This window comes from Balaenoptera ricei, chromosome 2, assembly GCF_028023285.1.
Source record: "Balaenoptera ricei isolate mBalRic1 chromosome 2, mBalRic1.hap2, whole genome shotgun sequence".
In the NCBI taxonomy this organism is placed as follows: domain Eukaryota; kingdom Metazoa; phylum Chordata; class Mammalia; order Artiodactyla; family Balaenopteridae; genus Balaenoptera; species Balaenoptera ricei.
Genome location: NC_082640.1, coordinates 19,097,711 through 19,111,821, shown reverse-complemented (window position 1 = coordinate 19,111,821; position 14,111 = coordinate 19,097,711). Strand labels below are relative to the sequence as shown.

Here is a 14,111-nt window from a genome sequence, read left to right as displayed (position 1 = left end):
CTTGACCCCCTTTAGCCATTTCATGCATCCCTACCCCCGCCTCTGGCAACCACAAATCTGTTCTGTGTATCTATGATTTCAGGTTTTTTTTTTTTTGGTTCCACACATAGATGAGACATACAGTTATTTGTCTTTCTCTGTCTGACTTATTTCACTTAGCACTCAAGTTCCATCCATGTTGTCAAAAATGGCAAGATTTCCTTTTTGGGGGATAGTTTCTTATCAAAGAAGAAAGAAGACAATTATTAATACTGTAGTATCAGAAAAGGATAGTGACAAAGTACATTTTCTAGGCGCAGATGTTTAAAAATCAAAACATGCATAGAATTACATAATTCTTAATAAATTTCTTTTAAAAGCAGTGCAATAAAATTACATATTATTCTATCTTTCAGTTCAAACACTCAAACTTATTTTTGGCTTTGGTTTTTTATAACTCTCAACCTCCTTTCATTCAGTCTCATAAAAGCAGAATAAACTTAATTTTGCATCCTTCAAGTAAATGTATGTGTAGTGGAGCTGGGTGACAGCTTTGTTCATATCTTTCCCAGTTTCCCCCAGTTTAGCTGATATTAGTTGCCTTGTCAATAATCTCTCTCTCTCTCTCTTTCTTTTTTTTTTTGGTCAGCATAAATTTCCTTTAATAAATTCTCCATTTCCAGTAGGATTTCATTTTGAGGTTTAATGTATCAAGCCAGTATAAAGTTTTACAGTTTTAGTAATTCTGGATTCCAAGTCATTTAAGATGAAAATGGAAATGCAAAGTTTACTTAAGAAATTTCATTTTCTTCTTTTGTAACATCTAAGTCTTCATCCTCTTCATCATCATCTTTTGCTTGTTGATCCTTTCTTAGTTGACAGGTGGATACCTGTCCTGTTCCAGATACACACTTAGCTGACACTGATCTCTGAAGACGTGACTTTGAATTTGCTCTTATGATATCTAAATGGGATGAATAATCTGGTGGATACAGAGAATTTCAGAAAACCTCTAAATCTTCTTCATCAATCTTTTGTGTATTTTGGTAGGTAGTAGTAGAGACGTCTAAAGCTTTGCCGTGAAATAACATTTCGATAGTGATAAATTCTGAAAATATAGTCTTTATATTCTTTGTTTTCTGCTTTTCAAAATTGTTAGTAGTTTCCTCCAGATGACGAGTTGTTCTAGTAGCATCCATTGTAGCTCTTTGTAATTCAACTTCTTTTTAAAAAATTTATTTATTTATTTATTTATGTTTGGCTGCATAGGGTCTTTGCTGCTGTGCGCGGGGTTTCTCTAGTTGCGGCGAAGGGGGCTACTCTCTGTTGCGGTGTGCGGGCTTCTCATTGCGGTGGCTTCTCTTGTTGCGGAGCACAGGCTCTAGGTGTGCAGGCTTCAGTAGTTGTGGCACACGGGCTCAGTAGTTGTGGCATGCGGGCTCAGTAGTTGTGGCTCGTGGGCTCTAGAGCGCAGGTTCAGTAGTTGTGGTGCATGGGCTTCACTGCTCTGCAGCATGTGGGATCTTCCCAGACCAGGGCTTGAACCCATGTCCCCTGCAGTGGCAGGTGGATTCTTAACCACTGTGCCACCAGGGAAGTCCGTGTAATTCAGTTTATGCCTGTGAAATAACATGTCGATCAGATGGGTTTCTCTGACGTGTTCTTTCTGAGTTAACTGTTTAGCTCCTCAATTCTTTGCTGTTAATGCTGCTTTGAGGTCATCTCGTTTCATTTTTATAGTGGTTCTGTAACCGAAAGTGGGATCCAGCTGCTTGCTGCTCAAAAGTCATTAAAGAGGCCAGGCTGGTGGAAAGGAAAGTTTGCTTTATTTTGGATGCCGGCAACCAGTGGGGAGGGCGGACGCCTATCCAAAGGCCGACTCCCCCCACTGACAGTCAGGGGGCAAGAGCTTTTATAGGTGGAGGGAGGGGGCTACACGCAGAAGCAGCACAGTCAGCTCTGACCGTCATCTTGACATTGATCATCGGTGGTCTGATCAGCGTCACCTTGACTGTTTTAGGTACAGTTAATCTTGAGTTCCAGGGTGGGTTTGTTTCCATTTCTTTGAGGCCAATTCTCAGAATTGTGGCAGCTCATGTCATGGCTACAGTCTGGTCATCATGTAGTTAACTTCTTCCACCTGGTGGGGTTTTCAGTACCTACAAGACAGCTCACAGGATGTGGCTCAGAATGTGATCTACAGCCCTTGAGGAGGAAACAAAGGTCCTTGACTTTGCTTAATGACTAAACTATTATTATTTGGTCTCCTTTGACTGTTTTCCTTTGTTTCTGCATTTTCTCACTTCTCGGATTAAGCTTATTCTTTGGCTAAAGTTTTTCCACAGACAAAAGGCAGGCTGAGGACATGGGTGGGCACAGACCACAGGGTCCTGCTCCCTTCCACTTCCATAAGCTTGCAAAGGTTCGACTACTTCGGCTTCAAGTCTTTCAGCCTCTGCTTGTCGATAATCCTGAAGTTTGGCAAACTCATCAGCCAAGTTTTTCAGGCCCTGCTTTAAATTTGGGGTCTCCATAGAGGCTCACGCGTTGATTTCATTCCCCAGGAGGTCTGCTCTGTCTCCGCACATAAGCAGCAGCGATATGGCACAAAACGCTTCTCGTCCCGGTTTTCCAAGCTGTGCCTCCACATCTGGCCTCGCGCATGGCCGCAGACCCAGGGCTGGGGCCCGACCACAGGGGCTCCGAGGCGCCCAGGTGTGCGCAGGGACGCGAGAACTCTTCAACGATCTCTTAAATTCAAGCAGATTTGGGGTCCAAATTTGAAAGCAGGATAATGCTGATTTTTCACAGCATAACATGCTTTGTATTTTCTTTCCCATCTGGCTTTTGAAAAACTGCTGAAGTCTTCCAACAAGACCTATTCAGGCAATTGTATAAATCAAGGCACAACCAGTCCTTGATTTACAGACAGCTGCTGCTGCAATAAGCACTGATTAACAGCCAAGGGCTGTGTCAGGAAACTGCTCACTCCCCTTCCATGTCTGTCTGTGTCCATCACTGCTGGGGACGCTCAGAACCTGAATCTCCCTGCTGCTGGGGATGCCTCGTGCTTTATCTCCCTCAGCTCAACCTGGAGACTCTGATAAATGCAGAAAGAATGTCCCCACTCCCACCGTTGGCCTCTCTGGGAAATACCCACTGGGTTCTTGGTCCCAGGAACCAAAACTTGTAGCATGTCTCCAGGACCTTGGGAGTGTGTGGCAGCAAGGCTGTAAGGCCTGCTCCATTGGGAACAGGGCTGGGAGAGCCGGCAGGGCTACAACCCTGTGCAGGGATCTGGGCAGGCCTTGGTGCCTGGGAGAGGGTGCCCTTCAGCATCAGTGAATTGGCTCCAGGTGGGAATGTGGGCCAAGGTGTCAACAGGTCTTCTGAGTTTTCAAGAGAAGCCCCAAATCTCCTAACTCAAGAAAAGGTCAACATGTTGTCGGGGACAACAAAAATCTGTCTGGGGCTCCCATGCCCATTTGTGACCTGTGATCTGGCATGCATCTGCATTAGCGGCAGGGAACATTAGAGCCTCGATTTTGAGCAAAGTTGCTATGTGAAAACTCATTAAAAGTTTCAGAAAATCAACCGTCAAATGAACTTCTGGAACACAGCCCTTTAGTGATAATCCAGACATGTGTACCCTACTTTACACGCTGTGCTTCCATTGCCTCCCTAAGTCTTTGTAATAATTCAATAGGATATAGGAAACCAAGGTTCTTGGACTTGCCCAATAACACATGAACTTTAACAGGCAGAGCCAAACTCGGATCAGATCTCCTAACTGCAATCTCGTACTTTCTACCACACCTGGCTGCTGGAAGGGCGCCTTAGAATTCACTGCAAAGAAGTCTGACTTCTGTGGAGCACATTAGCAATGAAATATATGGTCAGAGATAAGTTTTATGTGGATTCATGTCTTTTAGTCAAGAATTACCAATCCAACTTCATGAAGAGTAAAATATATTGTCTAAAGCAAAACTTTTTAACAACTGACTCCAAGAACCAGTTTAATTGTCTCAATAGCTATAATTTAGTAATAATTTGATTTTAAAACCCCAAGTTAAAATTTCAGTGTGTCTCAGAATCGCCCATTGTTCTGAGAAGCAAATCATTTAAAAATACAGTTAACCCTCTTTTCTTCTACTCTACAAAATTAAACATACCTCAAGCAAGGACTCCTTGTTCTTCGCATTCATTTTCTCATTTGTTTCCTTGCTTTCTTTTTTTCCTTTGTTATCCAAGTAAAAATTCTAAATAAAATAGTAAAAGATCAGATCAGTAAGTGTTCATTACCATGGTAGACACTGCACAGAACTCGCGGTCTTGCTGGAGAGAGGAGACATACCTGGAGGAAGTAAACTGTCGACCACAGTGTATGGTCTCTGTCAATCAAGTGCTTATGGAGGGACTTGCTGACCGCTGACCACTGCCCCACTGGCCAGAAGTAACACCTTCCCTTCCTCCCAGAGTGCACATTCAATGAAGAAACAAGCAAAGAGAGAGACCACTAGCAAAGGATACAATGTCATTTAATTGTTAAATTCCACGGTATAGAACATGAGTCAAATGCTGGAAGCTGGGAGACCCCAGTGCCCTTGGAAGAGCCCAGAACCAAAGGATGGTAGAGCCCGTGTCCCATGTCCCAGGCCTTTGATCACCATGTAGGATCCCAAGGCCTTGAGGACTAGAGATTCTGGCTTATCCAGAGAAGCATGAAATCTGGATTTTTATAAGCTTTGGCAACTAATTTTAATTTTTAAAATCCACGTGGGTCAATCACAACATAAAGTTTGCTACTTGGCAACTTCTAAGGACAGAGAGAAGCAGAAAGGGCATTTCTGGAAAGAGAACCAGCTTAGCAAAGGAAAGAAAGACCACAGTTTAGAAGCACTCACGATTTTGGGGGAGTACCTATTATGTGCCAGATCTTCAGCCAGGCGCTTTGCAAACACCACCCCCAATCCTAACAGCAAGGCTGTGAGGTAAGTGACTACCCTCATTTCACAGGTTAGGAAACCGAGGGTCAGCAAGGTTAAATAGCTAGGGCACTGCACCCTGAATGAACACCAGGGGCTGAGTGTGTATGATGTGTGTGCCCTTACCACCACACCACACTACCCCTGAAATTGAAGGTCAGTGAAGTTCAAGGGCAAAGAGACTAAACCTACTCTAATTCCGGCAGCTCCTGACTCAGGGAAGCAGGACCCTTGCCCTCTCCCGTGATTATCTCCTTAGAACATCTGTTTGTGGATTGTGTCAGGCGTGACCACTGCCACAGTCAAAGTATTTAGCACTTTTATGTGGAAATGTAGAGTCTGTAAAATAGTGCCTGAAAAAAATGTATTAAAACTAGAATAGGGGTTTCCCTGGTGGCGCAGTGGTTGGGAATCTGCCTGCCAATGCAGGGAACATGGGTTCGAGCCCTGGTCTGGGAAGATTCCACATGCTGTGGAGCGACTGGGCCCGTGAGCCACAATTACTGAGCCTGCGCATCTGGAGCCTGTGCTCCGCAACAAGAGAGGCCGCGATAGTGAGAGGCCCGCGCACCGCGATGAAGAGTGGCCCCCGCTTGCCACAACTAGAGAAAGCCCTCGCACAGAAACGAAGACCCAACACAGCCATAAATAAATAAACAACTAAATAAATAAAATTTAAAACTAGAACATATACTCATGGTGCATAGTGACTAAATTAAGGACCCTCCTGAGTCTAAACACAAATGTTTATTGACACGATGGGAGTGTTTCTCCAAGTGTGATCCCCAGACCACCTTGATGCTCCATAAAATGCATGTTCCTGGGCTTCCAACCTACGGAACTGGAATCTCAGGGGGCCTGGGAATCCACACTCCAACACACTTCCTGGATGATTTTTACTTACACTGAAGTTTGAGAACAGAGTGTATTGGACAGAGAGGAAGCAAACCGCAGGCAAATAAAACTTGCAGAATTAGGAGATCTCCTAGAAATAGAATGCATAACAATGGCAACTTGCTAACTTAAATAGAGGAAATAAATCAAGTACAACTCCTTCCATAATTCTTATTGAATTATCTTTTAATATGTTTTTAAAGAAACTTTTACGTGTTATTTGAAAGGACAGCATAGTGTGAATTAGTGTGATTACTCTATAGGGTTTGGAAACGATTCTAATTTTACGTTTGGCTTGAGGACGGTGACTAATGTAATATGTAACATATGCCACGTGCCAGAACGCTACACTGAGGCCTTACAGGTATGCTTGTCATTTCATCCTCACAGGAACCCCACAATGTAGGTGCGATTGCTATTTCACAGATAAGGAAACAGAAGGATTAAGTGATTTGCCCAAGGACAATTAGTGCCAGAGCTTTGAGGTTTTCATGACTTTTCTCAGCATTTCTAGGGCTTCCCTGGTGGCGCAGTGGTTGAGAGTCTGCCTGCCAATGCAGGGCACACGGGTTCGAGCCCTGGTCTGGGAGGATCCCGCGTGCCGCGGAGCAACTAGGCCCATGAGCCACAACTGCTGAGCCTGCGCGTCTGGAGCCTGTGCCCCGCAACGGGAGGGGCCGCGATGGTGAGAGGCCCGCGCACCGCGATGAGGAGTGGCCCCCGCTTGCCACAACTGGGGAAAGCCCTCGCAGAGAAACGAAGACCCAACACAGCCAAAAATAAATAAATAAAGTAAACAATGCCTTAAAAAAAAAATTCAAAAAAAAACAATGCTCTAAACACCATAGGAGAGAACCCAATATGACAGTGTGGATGGACTTAATACCACTGAACTGCACACTTAAAAGTGGTTAAAATGGTAAATTCTATGTTATGTGTATTTTGCCAAAAACAAACAAACAAAAAGTGATGACCTAGTTGAGAGTGAATGCAGAGTGTGCTCCGAGCAAGCACACACTTTAGGGCCCTGGAAAAAGTGTGAGCCTGTATGAGTTGAAAGAATGAACAGAGACCGTGAGGGAGACTCCAGGGCATGTGTGTTTCATCATCATCTGGGAAAAGGAGGGCATGTGTCGCCCTCTGCAGGACTGATAAGGGAAGAGCCTTTCTAAACATGAAGGGTCTCATTTTATGAGGTTATCATGAAGGGTCAGGACGTAGCCGTGTCTTCTCTGAGACCCCTCTCACTTTTTTGGCTTCTGAATAGCTTTTTTTCCCCTTCCAAGTGATAGTGCTATATTGTGTTTTTGTTTTAATGAAAATGCAAAAAGCACAAAGAAAATCCAAGCTGGAGATCACGCAGGGCAGTCCTTAGAAAGGACGGATTGCTCTTGGGTGAGAATTTGGAGCGCTCTGCAGCAAGCAGCAGAATTCAAAAGTTAATTATCTGTTGGGGACAATCTGAGCGGAACAATAAGGGAACTTTAAAATGGGAAATGAGACTTTCAGTTACAGCCTGCCTCTTTTTCTCACAGCTTCTGAAAATGCAAGATTTGAGAGCAGCAGGATAGTACAGAAACAGCAAATACGTTACATTTTTAATATCACCTTTCTGGAATAAAGAGTAAATCAAACAAACACTTATCAATCCATGAGTAAATATTTGTGCGTACCCTTTGCATGTAAAATATCACTGTTCTTAAGAATCTTTCTATCACACTGAAAAGATAAATATAAGTAGATGGCTATATATCTGTAGATGGGGGAACCATATAAGACATTGCATAAATGCAAAATGAGCTAAGTTCTATAGGTTTTCAGAGAGGAAGAACTCACTGTGAACCGAGATGATTAAGGAAGACTTACAGAGGAGGTCAAAGCTGGAACTTTGCCTTGAAAGATGTTCATATTCAGATAGGGAAAAAGGAATAAAGAGAGCGTTCAGGGCAGGAGGAAAAGCATGTAAAAAGGCCCAGAGTTAGATAAATATTGGGGCTCTTTGAAGCAACCTAAATGTCCATCAACAGATGAAGGGATAAAGATGTGATATATATTTATACAATGGAATACTACTCAGCCATCAAAAGAATGAAATAATGCCATTTACAGCAACATGGATGGACCTAGAGATGATCATATTAAGTGAAGTAAGTCAGACAGAGAAAGGCAAATATCATATGGTGTCACTTATTTGTGGAATCTAAAGAAAAGGATACAAATGAACTTATCTACAAAACAAATAGACTCACAGATACAGAAAACAAACTTGTGGTTACTAAAGGGGATAGCGAGGCTGAGGGGGACAGATAAAGTAGTAGTCTGGGATTAACATACACATAGAACTACATATAAAATAGGTAAACAACAAGGACCTACTGTATGGCACAGGGAACTCTACTCAATATCTTATAATAACCTATAATGGAAAAGAATCTGAAAAAGAATATATGTACATATGTACGTATAACTGAATCACTTTGCTGTACACTTGAAACTAACACAACACTATATATTAACTATACTTCAATTTAAAATAAATATTGGGTGTCTTTGGAGCACCCGTGAACAAGCAGCCTGGCTAGAGCTGGGGTACACCTGACGAAGACCTGACCATCACTCCCAATTCCTCTCTTCCGCCCTGTGTCAGAATCCACCAACGCCCGCCACCTAGTGATGACTGTGCAGTGCCTCCCCCCAGAACGGCCGGAGCTCATTTCCTTGCCCCCTTACGTTGGGTCTGGCCACGTGACTTGCTTCGGCCAACAGAACATGGGTGGAAGGGACAGTGCCTCCATCTGAGCAGAGGACCTGAGAGGCGGCGTTGCGTGTTTCCACTCATTCTCTGGCACGCTTGCCCTTCACCAGGAGGAGAGTGTGTCAAGGTGGCTGCTGGTCCGAGGACAATAAAAGGCACATGGAACTCCCTGGATCTGACTCGCATTCTGGAGCCATGGACAGAGGACCCGATGACCGGCAGGCCTCAGACAGAGGAAATACCTGCTACTCTAAGCCACTGGGATTCTGAGGTTGTGTTCATGTCTCCAGCCCTGACTGATACACATGCCCACACGGGTTGGTCAGGGGCTCTGGGGCACTGAGGTCAAGAGCAGACTTTCTTTTAAAATAGGAGCCTCTCCTGGAGGCCGTAAGTGTGATGCCTGTATGATTTTCCTTCCAGCTGGACCTGGTCCCGGATGGCCAGAGATGAACCTTGGCAGGACAGGGAGGTGGGAAAAGAGGAGGGACGCTGTGAGGCCATTTTCTCCCACAGTGGCTGGTACCCTTCCACACCCGAGGGGAAGTGTGACATTGTGGTTCTCTCTCTGCTCCTCACTCGTGCAACCAAATAAACCATCACCACCACCAAATTTTGGTTAAGAAACAACAAACGGTGGAATGAAAATTGCCTGAAATATCAATAGTGATGATTGTTGGAGTGTGGGAATGTGGATGATTTAACTTTCCTTTCTTCTACTTTTCAGTTTTTCTTCCAATAAACTGATATTAATTTTGAAGTCAGAAACATAAAAGATATTACTAAAAGAAATGAACAGCAATACAGCAAGCAGGCGACCTTACATTAATTTGTTTTCCCAATACCTTCTCAGAAAAAGAGATTCTTCGGGCTCCTAGCAAGAAGAACAGCTAATGTTAACACCAGAGTTTGTCTGCCTGTCCAGACACAGACCTCAGGCCTCACGCATCTCTTTTGGTTTCGGGCCCCCACGGGTCTTTGCACAGTGGGAGCTGTATGTCAGCGCAGCTGGGAAAACAAAACTCTTTGGGTTACGGCTGAGTTTCATTTGTTCATTTGAACATCTGGCACTCTTTTATGATGAGCAGACCACCCTGTGATTACAGTCAACTGGGAAGAGGGACTTTCCTAACGCCAACCAGACTGAGAAAGTAGGAGAAACTCAGCTGCTTCGTCAACAAAGTTGCTTTAATTAGGACAGTAAGGTTCTACTGCCCCAACCTACTTTACTCCAAAGAGGCGGGACCACCTGGGCAAAAGGGTCCCTGTCCTCACACCATGCTTTAGAGGGTCCCTACTCTGCCCCTAACCCCAGGTATTTCTACTCCCCTACACTGTGAACCTAAAACTGCTCTTAAAAATAGTCTATTATTTGGACTTCCCTCATGGCACAGTGGTTAAGAATCCGCCTGCCAATGCAGGGGACATGGGTTTGAGCCCTGGTGCAGGAAGATCCCACATGCTGCGGAGCAACTAAGCTCATGCGCCCCAACTACTGAGCCTGCGCTCTACAGCACGTGAGCCACAACTAGTGAGCCCACATGCCACAACTACTGAAGTCCACGTGCCTAGAGCCCATGCTCCACAACAAGAGAAGCCACCGCAATGAGAAGCCCGCGCACCGCAACCAAGAGTAGCCCCCGCTCGCCACAATTAGAGAAAGCCTGCGTGCAGCAACGAAGACCCAACACAGCCAAAAATAAATTAGTTAATTTATATTAAAAAAATAGTCTATTAAAAAAAAAAGCTTACCCATGTGCTTTGTAAATGAATGCTCCTGGGAATCAAATGGCCGTGGAACTGTATTTCGGTCCTACTGGCTAGCTTATTAAAGTGACAAAATTGATAATATGCTGGACATTGCATTCTTGGCATCTATTTAAACTTGCGATGAAAAATTCTGAAACATTTTGCATGTCAACATACAAATGTGTGAGGTGGTACATCACTTCTCAAACTTGTTCCAGGGGGTTTGCAAGCAAAAAAGTTTGATCTTCATTCATAGAGGCAGCCTTCATAGAGGTCAGCCATAAGGGGCTGTGTGGGAAGAGAGTAAGGGGGTCACTGAGAAGGAGGGCAAGGACACAGCTTGTGGAGGGACAGAGGGACAGAAGGAGCTAGAGGTCCGAGGGAGATCCAGAGCAAAGATGCTCTCGACTGTGGTCCCCACAATATTCCATTTCCAGTGCCAGCCCGAGAAGCCTGGTCATGCTTCCATGAGATGCCTCTGTATCCTTACAATAATCATGTTAAAAAGTTCTAGGTAGAGCAGTTTCTCATGACCAAGCGATCCCCAGTGCCAGTTACGGCAGTGTCTGCACACCCAGGAGTCAGCAGTGGCTCTGAAGAACCACTGACAGTCTTGGATCCTCATCAAGGTTCACGAGTAAGACTCCTATGTGGTTCCTTCCTCTTGGGCATGCAGCTAAAACAGTGGTGTCCCAAAGTAGCTATTCAATGGACGGGGTGTAACAGCAGCCAGCAAGAGAATTCATGACTCTGCTTTTCCTCCTTTAAAAATGAGGTGATCTGGGACTTCCCTGGTGGCCAAGTGGTTAAGAATCTGCCTGCCAATGCAGGGGACACGGGATCCCTGGTCCGGGAAGATCCCACATGCCGTGGAGCAACTAAGCCCGTGTGCCACAACTACTGAGCCTGTGCACCACAACTACTGAGTCCGTGTGAGTCTGTGTGCCACAACTGCTGAGGCCCGTGCACCTAGAGCCCGTGCTCTGTAATGAGAGAAGCCACCGCAATGAGAGGCCCGTGCACCACAAAAAGGAGTGGCCCCTGCTTGTCGCAACCGGAGAAAGCCCTCACGTGGCAACGAAGACCCAACACAGCCAAAAATAAATGAATGAAATAAATAAATTTTTTAAAAAGGTTTAAAAAAAAATTTTAAAGTTAAAAAAAATAAAAATGAGGTGATCTGATATTACCTCTCTAAGTATAGACCAGTCATCCTGGGGAAATTCTTTCCTAATTAAGCATCTTCTGGTCCACAAATTTGCAGGATCTGGTTCCTCTCCATCACCTTCTCTCTTTAAGTCTCTTCCCTGGTTCTTAGCTGAGGAGTGCTCCTAATGACTTCTGATTTGGTTCTGCCTGATTCGAATCGATTTTTGTTCAAATAAACTCTTAAAATTTTTTAATATGCTTCAGTTCGTCTTTTCTCATAGGTGACTGCTGAATTTCAGTTGGCATCAAACGACTTGACTTTTATATATAACATCACGATGTTGCAAGTGGTTTTCATGCTGGATTTAACCTTGCGAGGTGGGAAGTACAGCCGTATCGCATTGTACAAATAGAAACGCTGAATTCAGGTGTCATCAGAAAGCCTGCTAAGACCACACAGTCAGCAGGTGACACTTGAGACACAGGTGAACAGCATCACTTTTCAAGTCATGGGTGGAGGCGGTGCTTTGCATTTGTGCCTGCAAAGCACACCACCGATGTCCCCAAATCTTTACTGACGGTTGTTTCTAATATTTGAGCTCAAAACCTCTCTTTGCATTCATTTTCCTGCCGCCTGCCTAGACTTATCCCCGCAGATAAGTAGTTTGTAAGAGAATCCTATTAAGTACTAAGGATTTCAGTGTTGTAAAATTTCATGAAATTTTACATAATTTTGTATGGTTTAGTAACTTTCCAGAAGAACGGACACTCTGGGCCACAGAAGCTCTTTCTCAGTCAAGCTGCAAATACTAATCCATATTTTACATATCAAACAGGCTATGGAGAGGCCAAGAACAGACTGACCTTGGAGTCATGAATGCAGATTCCAAGGAGAAAGACAGACTCTGAACTCTCAAGCACTCCAGAGATCTACACCTGCATACCTATGAGAGTAGGCACCACTGTCTCTAAGGGCACAGAGGATGTCATTTACCATGTAAAACAATGTGACTGTTAGCACACGGTTCTCCAGGAATGGTGGCCCAGGCCAGGCCTTTGCATCCACTTTTACAGAGAGAGCAGAAGAATAAATGGGGGCTTATTCTGATCTGGGCCTCTGGCAATCAGTTTCTTCTCATTGTGGGAAACTGAGTCAGTGTAGTAACTTCTGAGTCAATTGTTTCCATTTGTGGTATAGTCCTGCTAGCTCTATTCAATTTACCTTGTCTGAGGACGTCCTCAGTCACTACCAATTTCATTCCAGGTTTCCTATAGTCTTGAGAGCTCTGAACAGAAGACTCAACCTATGGAAACCACTCATCAAAGTCCCCAATGAGTCTTAAGATCAAACAAAGGCCTCCTTTCTATCTTTGATCTCAGTTTTCTCATCTGTAAAGAGGAATAGCAATATATCCTTCTTAACCTTTATAGTTGTAAAGATTGAAGATAATACTTGCAAAGCTTCTAGCCTAGCATAGAGTAGCTATTAATAGTTTCTGGCAATTTCCCTCTTTCCCTGGATCATCAGTTTATCCCTCTGCATTTGATAAAACGTAGCTTTTGTTATAAACTGCCATGAAAATAAGTTCTTAGGCTTTTCCAGTAAGTGGCCTGAGGTGACCTCTAAAAATGGTTTGCTATTCACTTGATCCAGAAAACCCCACAAGATCATGCAAATCAAGAGGTTCAACTCTTTGTGTTCACTTTAAGAACACTCGTGAAACTGCCCAGGCCAATAAGTGTATGCGTATCCGAAAAGCCACCAAGTATCTGAAGGATGTCACTTTAAAGAAGTAATGTGTGCCATTCCATCATTACAATGGCGGAGTTGGTAGGTGTGCCCAGGCCAAACAGTGGGGCTGGACGCAGGGTCGGTGGCACAAAAAGAGTGCTGAATTTTTACTGCACATGCTCAAAAATGCAGAGAGTAAGGCTGAACTTAAGGGCGTAGATGTAGATTCTCTGGTCACTGAGCAAATCCAGGTGAACAAAGCCCCCAAGATGTGGCGCAGGACTTACAGAGCTCATGGTCGGATCAACCCATACACGAGCTCTCCCTGCCAGACTGAGATGAGCCTTACTGTAAAAGAACAGATTGTTCCTAAACCAGAAGAGGAGGTTGACCAGAAGAAAAAGATATCCCAGAAGAAACTGAAGAAACAAAAACTTCTGGCCCGGGAATAAATGCCTCAAAAAATAAATGCAAATAAAAGTTAGGAAAAAAAAAGTTCTTAGGTTTGATATCTTAAGAACTGAGAACCAATACTATTTAATAGAAGTCAGTTCCTGTCACTATCTTTATCTCTAGAAGTTTTTTACAATCACAGAGCAAAGTCCCTTAATGCAAGGTAAGTTTGGAGGGGATATTGGGAAAGTGACCAAAATCAAGTCAGTTCTCTTTTTCCTTGTAAATAAATACCTTGGAGTTGGAGAACAGGTGAGATGGGGATGTCAAAGGTAGAAAGATTTTTACTCATCTCGTGAGAAAAGAAAAACAACACAAGGAAAAATTTAGGAGCATGTCTCTGGTGACGTTTATAGATAAAATATTGCCCATCTGATAGAAAATACAAAAGTAAAAATGTGTACATTTCATGCTG

At 43.9% G+C, this 14,111-nt stretch overlaps 1 protein-coding gene and 2 pseudogenes across 1 annotated transcript in view; 1 reads left to right on the top strand and 2 right to left on the bottom strand.

Annotated features, from left to right (window-relative positions):
• APBB1IP (amyloid beta precursor protein binding family B member 1 interacting protein) overlaps window positions 1–14,111 on the bottom strand; it is a 101,192-nt gene that overhangs the window by 25,024 nt on the left and 62,057 nt on the right. Inside the window, exon 8 of the mRNA XM_059915309.1 lies at window positions 4,152–4,238. Coding sequence (XP_059771292.1) covers window positions 4,152–4,238 — 87 coding nt within the window. The remainder of the gene's footprint in view (window positions 1–4,151; window positions 4,239–14,111) is intronic.
• Window positions 771–2,798, bottom strand: LOC132360794 (CBY1-interacting BAR domain-containing protein 1-like; annotated as a pseudogene).
• Window positions 13,141–13,695, top strand: LOC132360264 (large ribosomal subunit protein uL22-like; annotated as a pseudogene).